This window comes from Anolis carolinensis, chromosome 3, assembly GCF_035594765.1.
Source record: "Anolis carolinensis isolate JA03-04 chromosome 3, rAnoCar3.1.pri, whole genome shotgun sequence".
Taxonomy (NCBI): Eukaryota; Metazoa; Chordata; class Lepidosauria; order Squamata; family Dactyloidae; genus Anolis; species Anolis carolinensis.
The window spans coordinates 119,378,369-119,394,613 of record NC_085843.1 but is presented as its reverse complement, the minus strand read 5'-3'; the positions used below and the strand labels follow the sequence as shown (position 1 = coordinate 119,394,613).

Here is a 16,245-nt window from a genome sequence, read left to right as displayed (position 1 = left end):
CTGATCTGGCTGCTTCCTGACCTATCTTTTGAAATTAGGTGGTGGTACCAGCTGCAAGAAATGATACATTGCCTTGGTCTAACGTTTCTCCCCACTTAGTTAGTATGACTGCATAGCAGGTGCTTGGACTGGATGGTTCTTGTGGTTTCTTTCAACTATGATTTTCTGGGTTACCAGCAGAATTATTTCTCTTTACCAAACATGATACTAACCATAAACACTCTTATTTTTGTAACCCATCAGAGCCAAAAGAATCCAGTAAATTATATTTAGCAAAAGAAATTAGGATTCTTCAGGACCCTTGTAGATACAAGTATGCAGAAGGTTTTCCATTGATAAGTTTTCAAATTATGGATGCTTGTAACTCTAATTCACTAACCATATTATATATGATATTATGGACAAATTCTGTATAAATCTAAAATACCCAGCCTGCATAACATGGTTGTTCATGTACATATACAGTTGCATCTGAAATGTATATGTGGAATTCCTATCAGATTGGGTTTTTTTTTATTTTCTCCCACACACTCGTATTTTATGATAAATAAACATGGGGAGAATACGCTAACTTTGCTGTGGTAGATATGTTTTTAAAATGTTTATTGTTCTTATATATTTTATTATATTCTTTTTTTACAAAAGTCCAAAACATTGAGAAAAATAAAGATGAAATATCAACATTTGTCTGTGGCCACACCACAGACAAATGACTAATAACTGAACCGTTGGCCCATTCCTCACCCATTACATTGGAGAAAGACTCTGAGATATGCTTTGCTCTTGCATTTTTGATCATTTGTCATTTTCTAGTGCTTACGGCTATTTCATTCAGATTTTACTAGGAAAAATTCTTTAAATAGGCAAGAGTGTGGGTGATCATAGAAGAAAAGTTCATTTGCCTAAATCCATTCACATGGACACTTTTTTCATATGATGCAGGAAAACAGACTTTTAGTACTGAATATAAATATAAAACATAATTATCTGATACAAATCATTGCTTTGCTTTTATTTGTTTTTTATTCAATATTCACAGTACAATCATATACATGTCTACATAAAAGTAGCTTCCATTGCATTCTGTGGGATGTACTTCCAACTATGTATGTATAGAATTTAGCCTGTATGTTTGCACCATGACTGCACACGTGCATTCCAATTTTAAAATACTGTTTGTCCTCTTGCTTGATATTTGTTCTGTTTGTCAAACTGATCTGTTTCTTCCTTCCTGCCCCCTCCCCATGTATGTCGCTTTGAGATAGAAAAAAGATTTCATGTTTTAAAATATTGTGATTTTATTAATGGTGCAAAGGAACACTGTGCTTAAGTTTCTTACATAGAAAATAAGTGTACTTGGAATAAAATATTGTAGCATGAAGTATTTTTTCAGACAAGACAAAAGATGAGATTACTTTTTAAAATATATCTGAGGACACACCAGCACCATTTACAAATACTGAGTTTTCAAAATCAGGATAAGTCCAGCAACGTCTGATTTTGTTTCCTTAAGGATTATTTGGAGGAGGCATTTTGGTAGTCCATGTAATCCCTCTATAAGAGTTCTGGAGGCAGAAAAGTTGGCTCCAATCTCAAAAAGATTGTAGACATAAGATAGCTTGCAAACTTAATGTCAGGCCTACTCATATGGAAAAGTTACATGCACTCAACATTTTGATATACTGTATAACACTACACTATTGGGAATGTCACTTGTTACACTAAAATGTGTATAACGTGTAATTTAATCAATGTTTTTCTTTTCCCATAGATGTTTGGAAACTGGACTTTTGGGACACTGGTGTTTACTGTTCTAGTATTTACCGTTACCCTGAAGGTATGTTCTACTACACACATACAGAATTTTTGAGCAGAGTTTCCTAATCAAAGTGGCAGGTGTGACTTTCGGGAAGACCTGAAATTTTGTACCTCTTTTGCTTAGGACAAGAGTAGGCAGCAGATAGCATGTGGCCCCAAGTCTGATTCTCCTTTCCCCAAACATCGGCCTTTGAAAGTTCAGCAGCAGACTAGGAAAAGTCCGTCAGAATTACTCACTTCTGGTTTAGAAGTTGATTAATGTCTGTCTCCATGACTGAGTATGGTCCAGAAGCTAACTTTGCAGAAGTGACTTTAGAGGAGGCAGCTAAAAGATTGCAGACAGCTAAGAAATGTGTAACTTTAACAACATGAAAATAAATAGAACATCTGCAAGGTCAAATCTTTAAAAATATTAATTTATTAATTTACTCAAATTTGTTAAAGAGAAAATGAGGATATTGAGTTCTGATACTGTCTAGATAAAATATCTTCTTTAATTTGTATTCAATTCTATTGTTTTTGTGATGTGTAATTTTCAACAATGCTAAAAATTGGAGCAGATATGTAATAGGATTCAAAGTCTTATAACCTCATAGTTGCTGACCTCTCCTTGTTTAAAAAATTCTGTGGAGTACAGCATGTTATAAGTACCAAACAATTAAATATTTTTCTTCCTTTTTTAAACCATTCATTCTAAGATGTTATCTAAAAATATATTTTCATACAGCTTGCACTAGATACACACTACTGGACATGGATCAACCACTTTGTGATCTGGGGGTCGTTACTTTTCTACATTGTCTTTTCTCTTCTCTGGGGAGGGATAATCTGGTAAGCAACAAGTGCAGACGGTAATGTATGTGTGATTGTAGAATCACAACATGAGTTATATATTAATGAAATCTCTACCTTCAGTCTGATTGTGCTGACCATGTTGCATACTATATAATCTTCACAAACAATATATCTATTACCCCTGCCCTGAGTCCAAAAATAGGCAACATGCTACCAGTAGAGAAAAATCAGTTTCACTTTTTAGAAAGCCATATTTTCCCCAACTTCATAGAAGTTACAGTCCTCCTTTATCACAGAACAGCAGCAGCATGAATACACATTAAAGTAAAGTATACACCTTAAAGTAAATGGAGTGTGTGTGTGTGTGCGTACGCGCGCACACAAAAGACTGTATATTTCTCTCCCTCCACCTAAACATTACAAACACAGCTGAGTCCTAGTACTGTTTTTGCTGACAGTGAGAATCATAGTCAAATTATACTTAGGAATGGAAAGTTATTTCTTTCCTGATTAAAGCAGGCTTTGCCTGACAGTTGAAAATCAGTTGCAGCAGGTCCTTGCTGCTGTTTGTTTATTCTTTTGTACAAGCAACCTGTTTTCTGCACAAAAAACACTGAGTCTCAGGACAGAATCACATTTTCTGTACAGAAAACATGTCTTTTGCACAAAGCCTCATGTTTATTTAAATGTTCTCCAGGTCATTTGGGGATATTCAGATATGGGACAAATGTGGAAGAGAAATATTCTTTTTTTCCTGCAGCAAGGAAAAATCGTGTTACATCTCGATTAGACTACTGCAATGCGCTCTATGTGGGGCTTCCTTTGAAGACTGTTCGGAAGCTTCAAGTAGTCCAATGGGCAGCAGCCAGGTTGCTCACTGGAGCAACGTACAGGGAGCATACAGTCCCCCTGTCAGCTCCACTGTCTGCTACTGAGCACAATTCAAAGTGCTGGCTTTGGCCTATAAAGCTCTAAACAGTTCCAGACAACTTACCTGTCTGAACGTATCTCTCCCTATGAACCTGTTAAAGAGTTAAGATCTGCTGGGGAGGCCCTGCCCTCAGTCCCACCCCCATTGCAAGTGCGACTGGTGGGGACGAGAAACAGGGCCTTCTCTGTTGTGGCCCCTCGGCTATGGAACTCTCTCCCCAGAGATATCAGACAAGCCCCTTCCCTCCTGGTGTTTAGAAAGAAAGTGAAGACCTGGCTTTGCAATCAGGCGTTTGGCTAGTGCAATATAGAATCAGCACAATGTAGCACACAAATGATGACCCTAGAACTCGGTGCTTACATGTTTTAATTATGTTTTAATGGTTTTATATATTTATATGTTTTATTGTTTATTGTATTGATGTATTGCTTTTATGCTGTGGAATATGCGGCATTGAATATTGTCATTATGTACGCTGCTGTGAGACTCCTGCAAGGGTGAGAAGAGCGGGATAGAAATAGAGTAAATAAATAAATAAAATCTCACATCCATGAATTAATTGAATGCAATTAACTTTTGCATTTGGAACTCAATTTTGCAGCAATTTAACCAAAAATAGGAGTAGTGGGAGGGGTAAAGAAAGAAATTGGGGCTTTATTATTTTCAAAAAGCAGCTGATGAAAAAGTGGGATGATTGATGATTAATTGTGATTATCTCTTCCACATTAAAAAGTATGAAATAACTATAATTGGTAAATAACCAATATCCTTGTGTTTCCCATCTATATTCTGTTTTTCTTCATATCTGTAGGCCTTTTCTCAATTACCAGAGGATGTACTATGTGTTCCTGCAAATGCTGTCTAGTGGTCCTGCATGGCTGGGCATTATAATGCTCATAATTGTGAGCCTTCTGCCAGATGTACTGAAGAAAGTTTTATGCAGGCAGCTGTGGCCAACAGCAACAGAAAGAACCCAGGTAAAAATAGAGTATCTTGTTTTTGCTTTCTATGTCTATGGTAACATATGATCCCTAATCGTAATTGCTGCCTAGTGTAAGTTCAGTTCTCTTGAGAGCAAATGAATCTCCCATAAGATACTTGGGATCAGATTTTGAAGTTTTTAAGTGTGCTATGAACCACTTCTACTTGTATTAAGGCTGAGTTCATGTGAACATTAATATATGAATTATTGGTGGATTTGACCAGTCATGCCCAATAATTTGGAAGAAGGGACACAGTTTGCTCACAGGACTTTCCACAAGCAGTGTTCATCAGCAAAACAAGGCATGTGTTTATAAAAAGTCCCGATTCCCAGCAGAGGAGTGCTAGGTATATGAAAGAATAGTCGAGTTTTAATGATAAAATGTATTACACATATAATTAGGACTTTCGTTTGCATATTTTGTGACCCATTTTCTAGAAAGGTAGGCTTTTAGTTCAATAATACTTTCAGTATAACAGAAAACATAGAGCTATAACTGCATTATAATTCTGCCAGCTCTTTTTTTTCCCTCTAATTCCCCAATCTTAAAATTCTCTCTGAACAACAAATCTTTGCTGTGCTGCTAATAATACTCCAAACTTTTAATATAGTTTGCAATGTCAACTTAGTTTCAGGCGTCTGCTTTTCCTAATCTTTTGGGATACCAGAGCACTGTACTTCATCTCTCTTTCATACAATATTTTTCCCTAACTTCTCTGAATATATTGTAAGTGGGAAAACATTACTCCCCTAGGTTCCACTTGCAATATCTTAAGGCACTTATGTTTGAGTATAAATCTTTGAATAGGTTTTGTGCATATGAAATCCAGTTTCTATCATCCAGTATCGAAGTGTTGATTTATGGGTTTCTGAAGGAGAAATCGCCTATAGAGTTCCAGTTAATAGGCATTGTATTTTGCATGTGTGCAACCTGTTGCTTTAATATTGCTCACGCATATGGACATCTGATGTTACTAGAGGCAAGGCAAGTATGCCTTATTGCCTGGACTCAAAGACATAGCAGTATCCCATCTTGTATTTACAGAGTAGACAACAAGGGTTGCTAGTTGAATTAGGTCTACATAATGTTCTGTATGAATTTATAAATAGAAATAAACTGGTTCTAAAGCAAACATTAGGATCAAGATTTTTCTTCATGAACTGAGCACAGTGAATTCCAGAGCATCTCAAATCTGTGTGCTCAGTACAGACCTCAACAGACTTAAACAATAAATGCTGCACTTAATGTCTGTCTCATCTATTATTATATTCTCATGGAGGCCAATCATATAACTGAGAAACCCACAGTCAGGAAATAAGTGCAGTAAAATCCAAGCCATGTTTGTCTGATGCAAAATGTGTGTAATTAGTATAATATTATTACAATATGATCTAATAAATGTAAGTAGACATGCATAACTTTAATATCCGTAGTCGAGGGTAGACTGCAAGTCCCATTAAACTTCCTGGGATTTACTTCTGAATAAACACACTTAGTAAGCAAAATGGGTTGTTATTCTAAGAAATTCTGAGTTGGCATATTTGCAGTGACTTGCCTCCGTGGTTGCAATCTGGAACTTCTTTTATGCCATTCTAAGGCATGACATTGTTAATGTGTCTCTTGTAATATGCTCCAGCATTTAATCACATTTACTACTGTGTTTCTTTCTTCCCTCTCTCCCAATCTACTTTTTCCTTCCATCCTCCTTTTCCTAAATTGCTGCTTCCTTGCTTTAAACTATAAATGCTGTACACGGGTTCTTCCGTCAATCTTCTGGGGAAATCAGACTAAACATCAGTGCCTTTCTGTTGAGCAGTCTACCATCTTTATGCTTTCTCAGACTTCAAGCAGTCTAAGTTTCTAATGGAGCAAAAGGTGATTTTTTTACCCCCTGCCTTTTCTGCATGCTTGGCCATTTAATTCACAGGAAATTAAAATGTTTTCACATTCACAAGATATCTCATATCACATATTGTACTTTAAAAAAAATTCTGTAGACATTTTGTCTTTCCTTTTTCAAATGCATTTGCATATCATAAGTGTAGTTCTTTGTCAGTCTTTATACGTGAATAACCTGACTGCAATGGTCTGTTATTTTTCAGTGATGGTGGTTTTCTTTATAGGGGAAACACATAGTGTTTGTGTTACAATCACTTCAGTGAACTGTTTGCCAAACACAGATGTGATACAAACTTCTGAATACAACAAGGTGGTTCAGATGTGATGCTAAGATATGATTTGGCATCAAATGTGCAAATCTGAATAGAACTTGCACTCTTGAGCCTTCATTTGTTGTAAGCATTTCTGTCTCTTGTCAGTTTGTATTAAACATCAAACTACGGCTGTGTGCTTGTCCTGCAAGCTGGGTTCAGAAACCAGGGTTAATTGTGCATGATCTGGTTTGAACCAGATGATTCTTGAAATTTTCTCCTTCTATTCTGGACAACACAAGCCTGGCTTTTTTTCTAAATCCATTACATTTCTCACCTTTATGCTGTTTAGTTGGTCACTTCTGTGTGGGGTTAAAACAAGAATATGATTGATAATGACTGCGGTTTTTACGATGTTACTTTTTAAATCTTCTTTTGCTGTTTCTATTTGTGGAGGCTTGCATTTATCACATATACAAATTGCTTTGGGCTGTTCTAATCAGTGAGTTTGCAAAAGCTTTGGAGGAAACTGTTTTGATGAAGGCACTAAACTCACTTTCTTTGCTTATTCCAAACTGGTCCTTGGTGCCATCCAGTGTATCTGTCTGAGATGATTCTCTGAGAATTATGCATGTATTATTTCATTCTCATGTATGCCTATCCTATATAATCATTCTGGTTTTTTTCTACAAGTATGTATTAACATATCTTCATTTCTTAACATTATTCCTATTCCCAACTCCTAAGCCATTTAGTTAAGTTTTAACTTTAAATCTTCAAAAAACACCAAAGACATTAAGATATATGGATTTGTTAACTATGACTCAAAAGGTGTTCTTGGAGGAATTAAGTAAACAAAAATCCAAGTGGTACAACTGGGGGATAATGGACATTTAGAATCCCCTGACAAGTGTAGTGGAAAGTGTTTCTCCATGTGTTAATTCATATGTAGTTATGGGTATCCTCCATCTTACTCTTTGCATGGTTTATACTTCTTAAAAGTGTGAGAAAAATCACAGGTCTTTTCCAGAAGGAGAAAGAAGAGCTGCATTAGCAAAGTGGCAAATGTATCAGGACAGAGCATGCAGCTTCAATCGCTCTCTCAAAACAGTTTTATCACATAGTATAATTGAAGGCACTGGAGCCTTCTGTGATTTTTTTCACATACCAGTGAGCACCAGTTTTACTTTCACAATCCATTTCCACTGAAAATCAAAGTACTCAACTATAGCAATGTAATCATATTTAATAACTTACCTTTTCAACTTACAATGAACCCTCCACATTCATGGGGTTAAGGGCAGAAGTTGCCCATGAAAGTAAAAAACCTCAAATCCTAACTTTTAACCTGAGAGACCACATCTCTAGGAATTTCTAGGTCTTCCAGAGTGACAATGGTCAACTTCTTCTGGAAGCTGACCATGGAATCACAGTGGAGGGCTTAGAGATTCCTAGAGAGAGGTTCACTCTAGAAATCTCTTAAGTCCTCCAGTATGACTGGAGGAAGTTGACCATAGGGTTACACTGGAGGACTTAAGAGACTCCTAGGGAGAACATTTTTGATCAAATCCACAAAAGTTAAAGTTGCAAATAAATACACTTGCCTTTTTCATTTTCAGTTCTATTTGACATATGTCATCCATCCTAATGCTACTTTAACACTTTCTGTTTGAGATGTTCATGTTGAGCTGTAGTTTCAGTGTTTTTCCTCATCCTTGCAGAAGAGTATGAAACATAAAACAACTGTTAAAGCACTGGTGAACACCGATGGGCCACTCCTTGAAGGAACCCTTTCTGCTTCCGAGGCATAATTAGATCATTGATAGGTAACAATGTTACCATTTGGTAATTTCATTTGGTGTGCTGTGATGTTTTCAAAGGGAAAACTTGTTTCCTCCAGAGTTTTTGCTGATCTATCCCAAATTAAACATGATTTTTGTGAGTATAAATAATACAGTTTGTTTTCAATGCATTTCCGAATGCAGGTAAGTGTTTGTAATATTATGTTTCTTGTTGGTATTTTAAAAAACAACCAGTTTTTGTTTTTAATTCTATATGAATTCTGATAGGAATCATTGCAGCATGTCAATCACTGTTAAGTTAATGTACTTGCATTTCAAATATTGTAATTTACATAATAGACTAAATGATATCTGTGTAGTCATTTAACATTTTCTAAGTTCAGACTAATAGCAAGCTAGAACAAAACATTGCTGAAGGCAAATTTGAAAGTTTCCTTTGTGCAAGTCACAAAAAGTAACCTGAAACAAAAGCATAAATTTATTCATTCATTTTTCTGCATGAATTGTAACTTACAAAACATTTTACTATCCTGAATGATACTAATGCAGAACTGCAGACCCACTTTCATCCATCATCGTGATAAGTTGAGAGAAAACGTTCATTTTGCTTGAAATAATATGGGAATTATAAATTAAATCTCAGGATTAAAGTCTTCCACATGATTATACCCTTTGCAAATATTAAATTAAAAATACCAAGGATATCCATCATTTCTGTATCAAAAGGTTATATCATGCAAAATGAAATGTAAGGAATAGCTCAAAGCCAACCATCTTATTATCCTTGTTGAGCAATGTTAAACTAAAGGGGGAAATTATTGCATGCAAAAAAACTGCTCTTCCATTGAGTTTAAACAAGTGCGTCTGTTGTCCTTTGTCGGAAATACATTTTGATAAATTTATGGGAATATATTGCTCCATAGAAATTATAAATATCAATAAAATTCTTTTTGTTTATTGTTGTGTTATTTCACAATCTTTCATTTCTTTTCTTGGCAGACTGCATCAAGCCATGGCCGGGACCATATTTCAGAATTCACCCCTCTTGCCCCTTTGACAAGACCAAGATATAGGAGCAATGAATGCAAGAATTCCCCACCAAGAAGGTCTAGTTCTCATTCTAAAAAAACAATGTTTACACATTGGCGAAACTATAATTATTCAGTGCTCCCTGCTATCTTTGGCAATTCCAATACACGTTTTGATTCTGGTGCAGGATACTACCACAGGAGTTCAGGTTTGGAAACATGTCTGTGACCCATCACCAATTCAAGCCTTTAAGAACCTCAGCTGCTGACCCCTCAAAAAACTGTGCAAACAATTATGGAAATTTTCAATAAGCTGTAATATTCTGACAAACTGAATCAAGAGCGCTGAAAACAAGCCTTTCCAGGAGTATTGGCCTTCCTTTTTATGTTTTAAACTGTTGAAACAATGGATTATCTACACAGTCTGGCACTGTGAGAATGGACAGCTCTATAATTTCACTCCATTCTTTCAGAACCCTTGTATGATTATCGCTTCTATCATTTCTCTTCCTTTATTACTTGAACACAGTCCTCCTTCAGTCCATGACTCTCTTCTGAGTTGAGTGGTTAAAAATGGTCAGTTATAAGTAATTATCTAAGATCCCTAGTGAAAGTCGCTGAAAGCTTTTTCACAGGTGCTGTTTCTGACTTGTTTTTGTCCTTTGCTCTTTCTGTAGAACAAACTGGTGTTTCCTCTGTGCAAATCTTCTTTCAAGAAACACTCTCTAATGTCCATTTTATTGTAAGTCGCCAAGTAGGACTGTCTGTGATTTTAGGATTGTTTTACCACTATAGACCAATACGTTTTCATTTAGACTCTATAAACTTCAAGAAGTCAAGCTGGCTAGTAGGCTCTGAGTTGCAAATTAAGACTGAATTCAAGAATTTCGCTTGAGGAAATTGTCAACAGCACTGCTCTACCATTTTGTTGTCTCTAAAATGAATTGGGATACAGGAAGCATTTTTCTGCTCTCTATTTCTTTTGTCAAAGTGAGGAGGAATTAATATTTGTACAACTAGGAAAATAGAAACCTGCCTTACAACAGGTGAAATCATTTGCCTATTCAGTGAATACTGTTCAGACAGGAGCTTTTCCAGCTCCATCTGAAGATGCTAGGGACTGAAAATCTGTGAGCTTCTGATACAAAACATGTATTCTGATACTAAGTCACAGCCACAAAGTGAAAGACAAATTTAAGGGGTTTTCCACATTACATACCTGCAGCAATATAATTTCATTTAAACTGTATTGCTGCATCTTATAGAATCCTGGGTTTTGACATTTGGTGATGCACTCTATAGAGGTCCTTGGTTGAGATTTCTAAGTATCCCACCCTAAACTGAAAATCCCAGGATTCTGAAGGATAATGGCATGCCATTAAAGGTGGACCCATAGCGCTATCATTATTTAGTGTGAAAGAGCCTTCCAAGGCCTTCTGTAATATGAAGATAGAGCTTTTTGATAGTTTGTTTTAGTAAATAACCACTAGTGGGTTTTCCCTCTTCCTTGAATGTGGATTTGACCATGCCTGAGAAAAAACAAATACAAAAACTATAATCAGTCATTTTGAAAACTGACAGCCAGCTTGTACTTCAACTTCATTTGTGGCTATAGTTCTGCTTTGTACTGATTTTGGTAATAGCTGATCTGTACCATTTTTGTTTCTTTTATCCAGTGTTTTATTTAGGGTATCAAAGTGGCTGAAAATTGCTTAATAGGAACTAAAGTTTCTATGTGGAGAAAAATCATGTGTAGCTTTCCTTTCGCCTTCCCTGGGCAGAGATGGGGCAAAGGGAAACAAAACGTTTCAAAAGGCAAATTGCTGAAAACTTGATTATACCAAAGATTATGGAAAATGCGAATCTGATATTTGTTCCTGTGAAGTTTCCCACCCTCATCCATCTATTAACGCACAGCATCACAGCATCTCTGTCATTTAAGATAAAGCACTTTCCAATTCCAGTGTTGTTCACATGCTGAATATCAAATATTTATTTGACATCTCATACTTGAATGACGGGTAGAAATGTCCCCTACATAAAACACTGGTAACAAAAATATATAAATATATATATATTTTTAAGAAATCAACTTGATGTGGGTATTGATTTTATATCTGTAGTCGTGATAAACTTCCTGTTTGAGTGTAGTTAACAAAATTATTTTTAATGTATTTTTAGAAATCTTAAAATTGCCTTTGCACTGAAATATTTTTCAATACTATAGCTATTTATATATCTGTTTTACGCATACATTTGTTAACACACTGTTTCTATTTTTTTTAAGTGTATGTTTTAGACTTTTTTTTATACTTATCAATTTTGGATCTCCAGGATTTAGCTTATAGTGGAGTTGTGACTGAATGTTAAAATTTTAATGAATGTTAAAATTTGAAATAGATTTGCTCCTTAATCACCCAAAGCTAATGATTTTTGCTTTATTTACTTTCACTTCTAAAGAGTAGCTTTTAATGTGGCAGCACATACCGCTTACAACCAACTGCTGCTATTGCAATTCTTATGTTTTTGTTCCATAAAGCTTTGTACCAGTTGCTTGCTTTTGTGTTTCTCATTTCCATCCCTTAGCCTTATATAAGAAGACTCTTGAGTGATGGTTTGAAAATGTTGCATTCCTGTCTGCCTACCAACAAAAGGTTTTACTGCAACCTCATGGCATCTCAACTATTTCCTAAACTGAATAAGATTTTGCAGGCAGAAACATAACTGTAGCTATGCAGGGAGATTTTGCGGGGTGATGATGAGTTAAAATGAATTGGATCTGATTTAAGCTATGACATACAGAGCAAACACACTGAATTCATTGAATCCAATATTTATATACGGATTTAAACCATGAATCATAATAGTAAAAATATTACAGTCTGTTCACTTTTGACTGTGTCTGAATTCATCCCTACAAACTGTAGTTTGTTAGCTGCAAATTACAGTTAGCATAGTTTGTTATAGGAATCCAAATTCAGATCTGTTTGAACCATGTCTTATCATTTTGTCCAAACCTAGAAATGTTGCTTGCCCCACGGTTACTTCTTCGGGTGCATATCCTAAAATATTACCTCAGAAAGTGGTTGGGATAAAAAAAACAGGCCAGTAAATGGACAAAACAGCTATGGCTTATTTAATTGTCTATGGGATAATTAATGGCCAAAGCAACACATTTTGGTCAGCATAAACCATGACAGGAAAATATGTTCTAGGAGAATAGTTAAATAATTTAAAGGAACCACTAAATAACTGGATTAAAGAAAATAACCCATATATATTTTAAAAAAGAGAAAAACTGAATGTACTTAAGTGTGAACATCAATATCTGTTTCACTCTCTATAATAGAATCATAGAGCTGGAAGACACCTCATGGGCCATCCAGTCTAACCCCCTGCCAAGAAGCAGGAAAGTCACATTCAAAGCACCCCTAACAGATGGCCATCCAGCCTCTGCTTAAAAGTCTCCAAAGAAGGAGCCTCCACCACACTCTGGGGCAGAGAGAGAGAGTTCCACTTCCAAACAGCTCTCACAGCGAGGAAGTTCTTCCTAATGTCCAGGTGGAATCTCCTTTCCTGTAGTTTGTCCTGTACACATGCAAATGTAGCAAGGTGTCACAGCAGGGGGAACTTTGGGTCAGCAATGACTCCTCATCCAACTCAAGAAGTGTCCAAATACCCTGTCATTCTGTTTCCCAACAAAACTCCCCATTTGAGATACCCATAATATTCACCCTCCAAACTGAGACCATGAACAGAGAAGGGAAATGGCACCCTTTCCATGCAACTGGCCTCCCATTTGGACAGGCTAGCCATATACTAGGGAATCTGTGTACCTATAACAGAAGGGAGTTTGGGTCCTGCCACATCCTCCTCAGTGGGAGAAAGCATGGAGCACATTTTCTCATATCAAAGCAGCAGTTGCAGGAATGCTCCTGCAGCCAGTACCAGAGTCTTAGAAGTTATTTCACAGAAGGCAGATTCTCCCTGACCAGGAAAAACTTGGAAAACAATAACGCCTCAGGAACAGGGGACATCATTGTCTTGGACATCCAATTGGACAACATAAAGCTGATGGAAGGCCTTTGGTAGGGAACAGAGGAAATTTTCCTCTTGTTAAATTTATTTGCCACTGTGCTGTAGCAGAATCTACATTGGTCAATCCTAGTGGAGGAGATTCCCTGCTGCGACATACAAAAATCTGTCCTCCCCATCCCCTCCAAAGAAAACCAAATGACTGATGCAGTGAGTGGTGGTGTGCCATTTCTCTTTACTTCCCCTGTCCCAAATAGAAAACTTCAGAGGGCCCAAACTGTGACAACAGATCAGTTGTTTAGTTAGGTGCTTGTAGTTTTGCTTGGATACAAAGTAAGTCTTTCTCTAGCTGTAGACTGGGGCTCTGAATGAGAGAATTTCAGAATGGAGACCAATGGGCAGAAGCTATATTTCCATGCAACTTAATGTGGAGGAATTTAGTCAGAAAATGAATAGATAGTTATAACATTTAAGAGCAAAGTTCTGTATAATCAAATAGCTTTGTCTGATTTGGTGAACTCTTTAACAAGGAAATGTCTCAAATGCTTTACTTGTTAACTGCTGCCAAGTCAACTTCAACGTATGGATACCCTATGAATGAGAGGCCTCCAAGCCCCTATATCACCAACAGCCCTGCTTCCTTGATTGTGTCTATCCATCTGGAATGTGGTTTTCCTGCTGCTCTCTACCTTCTCAGGATATGTCCAAAGTACGACAACCTCAGGCAGCAACCAAATTTCCACAAAGGATGAACGTGTGTTTCCATTGAGTCTTGTGTTCTTGGGAATGGCTAGTAACAAAATTAAACACTCTCCATTTTTAAAAGTATTTGTTTTGTTCAGCCCCTTAATAGAAAAGCATACCATGTTTTTTCTCTCTTCTATCAACCTATTTATCCCACTTATCAAAGGAAGAAACTGCACTAGTTTGTGGCATCTGTGAGATCTTCTTGAAAAGCTTTAATGGGATTTTTGTCATATTATCAAGAAAGAAATATGTACATGATTGTATGTTGCACAATTGCACACATCAGTTTATACAGCTTTATCTTGCCCAAATTGTACAGAATTTTAAATGTGTGTTGTCTGAAAAATTCCGTCATGTGTATGCAGTATCATGCTAAATACTCTTTCTTTCTGTAATGTAAAGTAGGCTGGCAAAAATGCTCTTGGGAATGGTGGGACATAGTTATCAGTGCATTAACCATTAAAAATACCTGTAGTCATCAGCACTAAACACTGAAATGTGTTTTTAAATGGTACAATGATAGGTGCACTTATCTGATGATAATTCAGCCTTCAAAACTACTATTTAGACTATGCTATAACACTTCATTAACTGGATCAAAGCAGTCTCAAATATTAGGAGCATAGAAACTATAAATATATAAATATACATAATATACATACCTCTGCATTCATGTAAAGTTTGTTTTCAGTGCTATTTTTCAACTTTCATTTCTGTAGATACATGGATTCTTTATATTCATATTTTGGAACTTTCTGTAGATTGTATAAAGCAGTAGATGTTTAAATCTGCTTGCAATAAAATAAAATTTACATATTTGTTTTTGTTTGTATGCGTGCAACATTTTTAAGTGATAAAAATGGAAATGAGAAAACATGAAATAGTTTTAATTCAAATAGAAAACGTTTAATCCAGTAGGTATTTTGGTCTCTAATACAAAGTATACTGGAATGTTTATATCCTGCCAGAATATACCAATGGATCTCTGGCTATTAGTACAAACATTGGCTGTCTGCAAGGATGTTGCCCAGGAGACACCTAGATGTTTTTGATGTATTTACCATCCTTCTGGGAGGCTTCTCTCATGTCCCTGCATGGAGCTGGAGCTGACAAAGGGAGCTCATCTGCGCTCTCCCCGGGTTGGATTTAAACCGGCAACCTTCAGGTCAGCAACTGAACCTTCAAGTCATCAGTCCTGCTGGCACAAGGGTTTAACCCACTGCACCACCGGGGCCAATTCTCTCACACCAGAAGCAACCAGTTTCTCAAGTCGCTCCTGACACGAAAAAAAGTACAAACATTTTGAAGTTTGTACTCTGCCTGCCTATAATACAAGATGGACAATTTAGAACATTTTTGAACAACATCTTTAAAGACTGGAATGTTTTACCATGAAAATAATAAATCTCATTCCTTCCTAATCATCACATTCTACTGCAGAATTTTAATGACTCTAAATTACCTTGATAAAACTACAACCACTTTAATTTTCATGTATCAAAGCACTTATGAACTGTTGCAGTAACAGTGACTAGCTAATATTGCATAAGCCATTGTCACAAGGTCCCTCTCTCTATAATAATAGAGGGAATGAAATCCACAAGGTTTTCTGTCAACTGGAAATAAGAATCACAAGTCACTTATTACAAGGCAAAAATGAGTGCATGGAGCATCTTAAGTAAAAGGTGAAAAAAAAACTGCATCAGAAGGTGTATCTACACATTCGGCACCATGTTATCCACCATGGCTCAATCCTATGGCATCATGGAAGTTGTAGTCTGCTGAATCAGAAGTACTCTTTGACAGATAAGACTAAAAACAAAAAACTACAACTCCCAGGATTATTTATTTGCTCTATACCCCGTTTTTCTCTACCCCGAAGGGGACTCAAGGCAGCTTACATAGAGGCAATTATTCAATGCCTTAAAACATATATAATACAGAAATTTAATTTAA

The 16,245-nt window shown here is 36.4% G+C and overlaps 1 protein-coding gene across 6 annotated transcripts in view; it reads left to right on the top strand.

Moving 5' to 3' along the window:
* The window catches only part of atp11a (ATPase phospholipid transporting 11A), a 141,783-nt gene extending 126,672 nt beyond the window's left edge, over nucleotides 1-15,111 (top strand). For 2 of the 6 annotated variants that reach the window (XM_008107007.3, XM_062977283.1), the window contains 5 exons: nucleotides 1,772-1,837; nucleotides 2,546-2,649; nucleotides 4,356-4,521; nucleotides 8,399-8,503; nucleotides 9,479-9,615. In XM_008107007.3, the coding sequence (XP_008105214.2) occupies nucleotides 1,772-1,837; nucleotides 2,546-2,649; nucleotides 4,356-4,521; nucleotides 8,399-8,488 (426 nt within the window). In that variant the 3' untranslated portion in view covers nucleotides 8,489-8,503; nucleotides 9,479-9,615. Of the gene's footprint in view, nucleotides 1-1,771; nucleotides 1,838-2,545; nucleotides 2,650-4,355; nucleotides 4,522-6,313; nucleotides 6,403-8,398; nucleotides 8,504-9,478 lie in introns of all 6 variants that reach the window. The other 4 variants (XM_003218746.4, XM_062977284.1, XM_008107006.3 and 1 more) reach the window with 2 other exon arrangements.
* The last annotated feature ends 1,134 nt before the right edge of the window (nucleotides 15,112-16,245 follow it).